The sequence below is a fragment of the Littorina saxatilis genome, linkage group LG17 (genome assembly GCF_037325665.1).
Source record: "Littorina saxatilis isolate snail1 linkage group LG17, US_GU_Lsax_2.0, whole genome shotgun sequence".
Lineage (NCBI taxonomy): Eukaryota > Metazoa > Mollusca > Gastropoda > Littorinimorpha > Littorinidae > Littorina > Littorina saxatilis.
In genome coordinates, this window is record NC_090261.1 from 57816405 (window position 1) to 57826248 (window position 9844).

The 9844-nt window shown below is 41.2% G+C and overlaps 1 protein-coding gene across 1 annotated transcript in view; it reads left to right on the forward strand.

Annotated features, from left to right (window-relative positions):
- Positions 1-671: 671 nt before the first annotated feature.
- The window catches only part of LOC138951776 (uncharacterized), a 45917-nt gene continuing 36744 nt past the window's right edge, over positions 672-9844 (forward strand). The window contains exon 1 of the mRNA XM_070323326.1: positions 672-826. Within this exon, the coding sequence (XP_070179427.1) occupies positions 816-826 (11 nt within the window). The 5' untranslated portion in view covers positions 672-815. The remainder of the gene's footprint in view (positions 827-9844) is intronic.

Sequence of the window (9844 nt, forward strand, 5' to 3'; positions counted from 1 at the left end):
CATTCACACACACACACACACACACACACACACACACACACACACACACACACACACCCACACACACACATACACACACACACACACTTACTTGACTGAATGTAAAAACGACCTGCAAATTCGGAGGCCTTGATAGGGGGAAATTGTTTTCATCTTTCTTTCTTTATTTGGTGTTTAACGTCGTTTTCAACCACGAAGGTTATATCGCGACGGAATTTTTTTCATGTCAAGTAGTCTTCATGAAGAAATGATTAACAAGAAGAAAGTTTGACCTTTTGTAAATGAAAATTTAATAATTAGGTATACTTTGGACGAACTCTTTTTGTTCTTATTCACATGTTAAAATATGTCTAGCTGGCGACTTGTTTTCGAAAAACAATGTTTCAGGCAACTCCCAAACGGACAATAGCAAAATATGAACGAAGTGAATTTCTGGGGTCAATCGCTGTCGTAAGATTTTATGTGAAAAGCTTGCTGGATTATGCTGTTCAGGTTTTAAGTGTGCTGGTCGGTTTTTCAACTGAAAGCAATACATGGTGTGGTTTCTATGTGTTTTCTCCGCGTATTTTCTAACCCGAAGTTCGAGTTTCCCCAACAAAACGCATGGCTTTCACCTTATAGTACGGTTAAGAATGCTGGGTCACGGTGTCCTGAAAGTCATGAATAGCAGATTTTTCTTGCAGGGCAGGTTCTGCTTTGCTCTTTTAAGCACTGCAGGGCAGAATATATTTCTGGTGCGCAGTTTTGCGTTCTACAGAGCAGATCAGAAATTGTTGGGATCAAGTCACCGAGTTTAAACTTTGATAACTCCTGCAATGGCCTTCAGGTAAGAGTTGAATCCTTTTACGCTTTGGTCCGGCAAGTCGTTTACGCAAACCATACCTTCAGTGGCGTGAAGACAATTCTGAACATGCATTATTCATTTCTAATTCTATTTTGTATGAACATGTCTATATTATTTCTGATCATTATTTTTATTTTTGGATTATGTATAAACTAGGCTTTAGAACAACAACTTTTTTGTAACCAACAAATATTGTAAACATTTGTTAACATGAATATCATTATGTAGCCTTTCAAAAACCATCCCGTGTTGCTTAAAACGGAAGGACGAAGATTAATTGATTTACTTCTCTGAATTTTTGAAATTTCGTAGAAGGAGGAGATAACTTCTGCGCTTTGAACCATTTTAGTGAAAACCTGTGGTTCTAGGAAATGCATTATTCTGCCACTCTGGTATGGTCTCAACAAGTTTGTTTTATACCAAGCTGCATTGGGTGAGAGAGAGAGAGAGAGAGAGAGAGAGAGAGAGAGAGAGAGAGAGAGAGAGAGAGAGAGAGAGAGAGAGAGAGAGAGACTAGCATAACGCTTCCCCAAACACACACACACACACACACATACACACACACGCGCACACTCGCATGAGCACTATCGCACACTTCAATTCAATGTGAATAATTGTACTCTTATCCTTGGTAGATATGGTTTATACTAATGACAAATGGAATTCTTATCTATAACAGATTTATTTTTGTAGATATATCATAAATCTAGCTGCCACTGATATTTTGTTTTACCCTACACACTATGACCATTACTGAAGTCTGACACAGCATTTTTGGTTTGAACGTTTTTACGCACCTGAAGGGATTAAGCAGCATTTATATCCCATGAACTGCCTTTAAATAGCAAGGTGAATTAATACTTTAATAAATTACCATAGACATGTGTTCACCTCGTCTTAACGAGGCTTTTTCTCAAACACAAATGCAAAATAGCAATGCTTAGCACGGTAATGTTTACGTACCAGCCACTGTCACGTACAATCAACATTAAAAAAAATAATAAGCTTAATGCTCAATTAAAAAAACACTCTTTGTGGATATATGTGCACTCCAAGATATTTTTTTCATATTTTTTATGTTTTCCTAAAATAGTTTTCTCTGGAGCGCTACTAATACAACTCTAGCATGCACGTACAGGTTCTTACAAAATGGGAGTAAAGTTACAATATACAGGTTATCTCGACTGTTGCAGAGTAAAAACATACCAAATGCATATCGTAATATTCACGGTACAGGATACAATGCTCACATGCTTTATTTGTGAAGCTTAGTAGTCTGTGCTCGTAGCAAACACTAAAGTTATATGCGCTATGACAGGAACACGCAAATTTCTGACGCCATCATGGATGACGTAATCCCCCATAAAACGCAAAGTTGAGCTCTTATTATTTCATCATTTTTTCAAGGAGTGTACTTTCGAAAAATAAATAGTGCTCGTTATTTTATTGAATATAAAACGGTGAAAACTAATTAGATGAATGGCAACCAGGTAGAAAAAAGACCGCCTGGAGATACCCAGTTACCCCACAGTCCTTCAATTTTCTACAATCGCCACGTTAGGATCAAAGTTTAGATGTCAAATTCTGATGCAGCAAAGAAAGGGCTTACTTTGTATCATAAAGCCAAACTGTGCATATTTTGTCGGGGTAAATCCTTAACTCTGGGGTATATTTTTGGGGGTATATTTGCAGGACAAAAAAGGAGCTTCGAGCGTTTCGAGAGCTTCGAGCGTTTCGATACTCTCCAAAACACACCGAGCCTGCATATTAATGTTTTCTTTTATTCATAGGATCACGATTTGTTTTCTTCTACAGAAATGCGTCTGCGTTAACGTGCCGATGGTTTGATTGTATCCGCTTGTGGCAGATTATATCGTCGTTTTCATCTTTTGTTCAATGGTGTCTTTGTCAATGTCGACCAAAAAAACTCCCGTCTTGACATGTCTGTCGAAACGTCACACAAGGCGTCCCTCACAGAGTGTTTGCGATTGAATTCTAAGGTCAAGGCCCCTCAATATAGCTGTTTGACTCTGATTTAAATAGCTGAACAATTCTTCTGCCCTACTTCCTACGCCCTGGACCGTGGAACGCCTAGTTGTGTCCCCCGCAGGCACTACACACAATTCGGTCCCCCGCACGCGGAAGCAGAGTTGATATATGGCAAAAGAATTGCCCTGTGGAGGTATGTTGTGGCAGATCACATTATTTTATTATAGATATTCTGAAGCAGAATTGCCTAGGCTATAAGTATGTTACTTAGGTCTTGTTGTGTACTCTTGAACAATGGTATTCGATTTTCTGCCGAAGTCCGCGAAAATTATGCAGAGGGGTCTCAATTTCTTACAAATTAACCCAGAACTACCATTTGAATCACTATTCTAATACTCACAGTTTAATCTTCGATACCTTGCAGCCGTGTGTGCGCGGTTTGGGGCACCCGCATATGCGCGCTGACAATGCACATCATTCACAGCAAAACTGAACCGTTTGAAGCGTTTTCATTTGACAGATAGTGACCAGCGACCACACGCTAACTGCCGGGGAGACTCAGTTGCGGTCTGTGTTTCGTCATTTAAGACCCTTAATTCGAATCAAGGGAAACAACTTTTCTGGAGTGTTATGCTGGCCTGTCCCAAGAAATTTCTCAATCACCCTTCTCTTCCTGCCTCTCTCACTGTCAACAAACTACCTATCTCTTTCTCTCCGTCTGTCCGCAGCCTTGGCGTCACTCTCGATCCAACTCTCTCTTTCCAAAAACACATCTCTAACATCTGCAAGTCCGCCTATCTAGAGCTGCGCAAGATTAGTTCAGTCCGTCACTACCTCACCACTGATGCAACCAAAACGTTAGTGTGTTCTTTAGTCCTCTCAAAGATAGATTATTGCAATTCTCTTCTGGCCGGTCTCCCTAAGTACCTTTTAGATAGACTTCAAAGGATCCAAAATAACGCTGCCCGCCTGGTCTTCAAATCTTCCAAGTATGAACACGCCACACCCCTTCTTCACTCTCTACACTGGCTGCCTATCACTAAAAGGATCGAATACAAACTCTCCTCTCTTTCTTTTGCCGTCGTTTCTGGTTCTGCCCCAGAATACTTCTCAGAACTCCTCAATCTCTACACCCCCTCTCGTCAGCTTCGCTCCGCCGCCGACACTCGACTCTTCCGACTCCCCACAGTGCAAACAAAGACATGTGGCGAGAGGTCCTTCGCCTATCAAGCCCCTGTGACCTGGAATAGATTACCTCTGCCTCTCAGACACACAGATTCTCTCACTACATTCAAGACAAATCTCAAAACACACCTCTTTCAGCGCAAGTGATTTTCCCTCCAGCATCTCCCCACCCACCCCATCCCGCCCCACCTCACCCCCTACCTAGTGCCTAAAATAACGTGTATATATATTTTCTGCGCTTTGTGTCAGCACTGTTTGTGTGTGTGTAAATAGTATTGTTGACACGTTTTTTATACAGTAGCCTTATGTGGTTCTTGTGCCTAGGCTGTGTATTGGATTGTCATTGTATGCCTGCATCATTAGTTGTCAGTAATTATTACATGTGCTGATTGTTCTCTTTGCCTGCGCGCGTATAGTATGTTGGTTATGATTGGTCATAGTATGTTTGTTTATGTTTGGTCGTTATCTTTGCCTGTGCGTGTATTGTATGTTTGGTCGTTTTCTTTGCCTGTCAGTGTGCATGTATAGTTTGTTGGTTATGTTTGGTCGGTTTCTTTGCCTGTGCGTGTATAGTATGCTTGGTCGATGTATGTATTGTAAAGCGCTAAGAGTAGACATTTTTCTAGAATAGCGCTATAAAAGTTTGCATTATTATTATTATTATTACTATCTTTTACTTGCAAGAACAGCTTCCAAAAATATATATATGTGTGTGTGTGTGTGTGTGTGTGTGTGTGTGTGTGTGTGTGTGCGTGTGTGTGTGTGTGTGTGTGTGTGTGTGTGTGTGTAAGGATCATTATTACTATTAGTAGTAAATATGTATTACTTTGCAAACACTGGCAACAGACGTTCACGCAGACGTTGTTATACATCATACAATTCATATCGCAGTAAATTGACTATTGACAAATTCTCTTGAACGAGATAGAACTCTTCAAAACCAGAGAGAGAGAGAGAGAGAGAGAGAGAGAGAGAGAGAGAGAGAGAGAGAGAGAGAGAGAGAGAGAGAGAGAGAGAGAGAGAGAGAGAGAGAGAGAGAGAGAGAAGCTCTTCAAAACCAGAGAGAGAGAGAGAGAGAGAGAGAAAGAGAGAGAGAGAGAGAGAGAGAGGTCCTCAAGAATAATATTAACACACACATGCATCGCTTTTTGATATACACTCAGAGGGAGAGAGAGGGAGAGAGCGAGAGGGAGAGAGCGAGAGAGAGGATAGTATTGGGAAGAAAAATACGCTCCATAAAGAATACGTACGAGGTAAAATATTTGCTGTGTTTGGGAGAAAGAACGTCGCGCGCAGGGCGATGTCATAATATCGCGCCTTTCAATATGACGGTGGGGTGTAGTAGACAAATAGACCAAGCTGCGAGGGATCTTACCCCGTCAAATTTTACTGTTGATCTTTGTACTCATCGTGAGTCTAAACTAAGCTAAGTTGAAACTTAAAAATGGAAACAGTATCCACAAGTGGTTAGACTTTGACAAGCAGGAATATGTAAGCCCTTCTCTTCACCGTGCTTTGTGTTATTTTATCATTTTTAACGTGGCAGACAGTATTTCTGACCTGTCTTGGTAAAATTCCTTCTCTTATGTATAAATGGCAGGTAAACAGGCTGATCCAATGCAACAAAAAGTACCGATCAATATGATATAAATTTCAATACAAGAAAGTCTGGTTATCTACTATTTTAATTAAGGCATTCATTTGGAGACACCTCCCATAATGGTTGGTCTTGCAGGGGACATAATTGGATGTAGCGTCTGCGGCGGACACAACTAGGCGTTCCACGATCCAGGGCGTGCTTCCTGCATTCTACGTAAATCGCACCATGTATTCACTGAGTGCACAACCTTGCAAAACTTGACGATTGCTGAATAATGTGTTCCATCTGTCTCAAAAAAAAGTTGGAAGACCGTACGCTAGCTGTGCGCGGACTGTAGTATTGATCTTATCCACAAGTGAATGAAATACTACAAGTTAACATCACTGTTCATTGGCTCTATCGACGCCCGTTTTTAACCGCTTGCTTCCCTTTATATGATAAACCGTCCATAGATCGTCGTTCTCCCAAACTAACCCCTTAAGCCTCGGTCATACAGGCGACTCAGTCGTTGCGATTCAGTCTTTGGCCGATCGCACATCACATCGTAGGCCATTGACCCGTCACACGATGAACGATAGACGAACGACTGGCGAACGATAACTCCACGCGAGCGGGGCGGAAGTGACGTGTCATAGTGAACACGCCAAACGCGCTTTGCGAGAGCAGACGCGAAATGTTCGAACGTCGCTCTACCTTTCTGAAAAATTCCTTTCAGCATTACGCCTTTGCAAGAAATAAAGGTCCCAGACAGCTGCAATTAATGTTTTCCGACCGCTGTACACGCCTAAAACGTCTCCTTTATATCTGAGTAAAAAACTGTTCTTCCAAAAAGTTTTGAATCGACGAAGAGACGCTGTACGCCACTGTCCGCCATTATTTTTACATCACGGCGTCAAGGCCGCAGCAACGCGTTCTGATTGGCTCTGTTGGCTCTGCCCCTGACTGGATCGCAGGAATAGAACATGTTCTAAACCTCAAAGCTACGAGGGAATCGCATGAGACTGAGTCGCAGACTTGTCGTAGCTGTTTTCTACGACTGAGTCGGCTGTGTGACAGGGTAAATCGCGCGACTCAGTCGCATGTGTGACAGCCCTCTTAGTATGTCATCAAGAATAGAGGATGTTGGGAAATCCTTTCATGCAATGACGTCAGCGCCTTTCGGCGATTGGCCAAAGCATTCGTATCAATAATGTCAGTTTCGCTTGAAATTATCGCTACTTGATATTGCTTTCCAAACTTATACGAAGTGACCGGGGGCATACGGTCAGTTACTGAACTAGCCCCGAACAGTGAGATATAGAGAACAGTACACAAATACGAACGGAGAGACTCGGAAACTCGAGTCACTGAGTCGTGGCCACGCTCGAGAACTCAAGTGTAATATGTAGAGGTTACATGCCGAGTCTCAGTGATTATCAAAAATAATGGTCGAAGTTAGCGGATCATGAAAAATGCGAGCTTTAGCGAGCTTTTTCATGACCGCGAACTGAGACCATTATTTTTGATAATCACTGAGACGAGGTGTGTAACCTCTTTATTCCTCCTTTCTTCAGTTATTCAAAGAAAAGAGGAGGTTTTTTGCGAAAGTTTGATCGAATCCTATTCACTCAACCAGTCAACCTGCGCAGGCGATCGATTAATGCGCGGTTGTATAGTTCTGTGCAAATCATTCCATTCTGTTAACACTTCTTGTCAGTTTTCCTATTTTGGACTAAAATCAAGTACACAGATATGCTGTTATTCTGCTGTGGCAGCAAAGGCAGATATTGTGTGTTCTGTATATGTTTTGGTATCGGTTAGGATAATGTTCTTTCGTCAAATGGGACTAGCAGACGAACTTTTGCACCCGTGTTCCAACGTTAAAAACTGTATGAAGTTAAGTTTTCTGGGGAAAATAGTGTATGAAACCGCTTTATGTTGTTTAAATTGATGAGATGTGTGCATTTGGTTGCGTGTGATCTGTTTATTAAATGAAATATTGTTGAAAACTGACCGTCGGATTGCAGTCTGTTGTCGAAGAAACTGAGTGAAAAGAAGGGGAACTACTCTTGTCGCTAGACAAAGTATGAGTTACTTGCCTTGGGAAATTGCTTGTGATGAACGTCTGATCTAGATTCAGAAAACAACCGAACTCATGGATTTTATATGGAGATTCATGTGTTCAGGCCTGTAGTTGTTAATTTAAATGCGGTATGTTTGTATTGTTTGCTCCAGAGATGTATACTTCGTACATTAGAGCGTTCGGAACTTTTCAGTCGCAAAAAGTAGTACCGAAACAGAACAGCTTCTCAACCCATTGCACTATCGAGGATTCAGGCTGTTGCTGGGTCGTTATTTGTTTGGTTGCTGGGTCATTATCGAAAAATAACTACCCCTACAAGTTTACAGAGGTAAAGAAGCAGAGGGGGGAATAATTGAAGTTAAAATCTCCCTCGACTATAGTGCGACAAAATAGCACAGTTGATAGAGTGCCCGATTGACGGTGCGCTAGACCTTACTGTTGTGGTCCCGGGTTCGATCCGCTTCGACGGCAATTTTATTTTTATTTTTTTTTGAACTCGTAATTCCTGTATTCAATTCATTTGCTTCATTCCAAACGTTTTGGATGATGTAATGAATCGAAATAATCAAAATGTTGCATGATTATTGAGTACTGTCAGCGGGACAATTTCCCCAGACTGATTTTCCCATTATATATTTTTAGTTACCTCGGCTTTGGTGAAAATGTAAAGCCCTAAAGGTAACACCGCGACTACATGTAATGATGAGACTGACAAGAAAACGTACAAATCACAAATACGAACGGGGAACCGACTAGTCGACAAATGCTCGTTCGATATGGTTGCAGTTCAAGTATTTGTTTTCACAGCTTTAGGTCAAGAGCCTTCGTGGCGGGTTGGTACACTACGTTTGCTTGTAGATCCGGCTGTCTTGAGTTCGAGTCCAATACTTGGCAAGTCTTTTGTAAAACATTTGTTCTCAATGTTTCCACTTTTTCTTGTTTTCTTAATTCTATATACTTGTGGGGTTTTTTCATTTTGATTTAAATGATTTTAAGTCGTGTATTGAAAATCGAGTATAGTGCATGCGTGACATTGAACAGCTTTCCCACAATCCCGTATTCTATTTTTAGTAAGGGATATCCCCACGGAAAGGTCAAAGGTCATATGTATCCTCGCGTGTCGACTCCACGTAATAGTAGTAAGGTGCTTCTATTATGATAAGCTTCTGTCTTATCTGAATTTAATTGTGATAATGTGAGAATCATTCTTCTTGTTTTCATAATAATAATAATAATAATAATAATAATAATAATAATAATAATAATAATAATAATAATAATAATATAATAATAATTAAAGTCATTGAGACATCCCAGTGCACTGAGGGATTTATAGAGCAAATCGAAAAAATTCATTATTGAACGAAGCGCATAGCGCTGAGTTCAATAATTATTTTCGAGATTTGCTCTATAAATCCCTCAGTGCACTGGGATTGTTTCAATAACGATATTGTCAGTACCGCCATAGAAAAAAGAAGATTCCAAACGCACATTTTGCTACGTGCATTTTAATAGTGTGTGGTCAGGTCGTATAATATCTACTTTTGTGTGGGGTGTCTCAAGTGTGTCGTGCTTTCGTCACACGCATTTTAATTTATGTTGGTAAATTCCAGTGTAGCGTTAAGCTGAACAGTGATGATCTTTCAGAGAGACCTCATTTGAACTCGGAGAAAGGACTGTGCTCTTCGTTATTTGCGATTCGAAACCTCCAGTCGAGCTTCGACGGATGGACTGTGCGGAGTGACTCCCCTTGAATTGACTATCCTCCGAAGGACTCGACGGTTAGCACATTTTCAAAATGAATGTGGCATATTTCTCGTGTTGTATCTTCACTCATCGGGGAGTCTGATACTAAATATGAACGGTAAGAATGCTCTTAAACCCTACACGTATTATATCCCCATCGTTTTTTCGTTCACATTTGCCCAACTTATTTTTCTGAGCGGGGTTTATGTCGTCAGTCTGCTAGGCTAGGGCAATCGAACCACTGCAGTCTGCACTGAGTCTGCACACATGAGGCAGGCTGGTAATAAGTCTTATATATGGTACTAGATGATTACCCGCTTCGCCGGGTACCGGCTTCGCCGGGAAGAAGTAGAGCCGAATACCAGGCTGCGCCGGCGCACGAAGGAAAAGAGATAAACGCGCAAAACACTGGAGACCT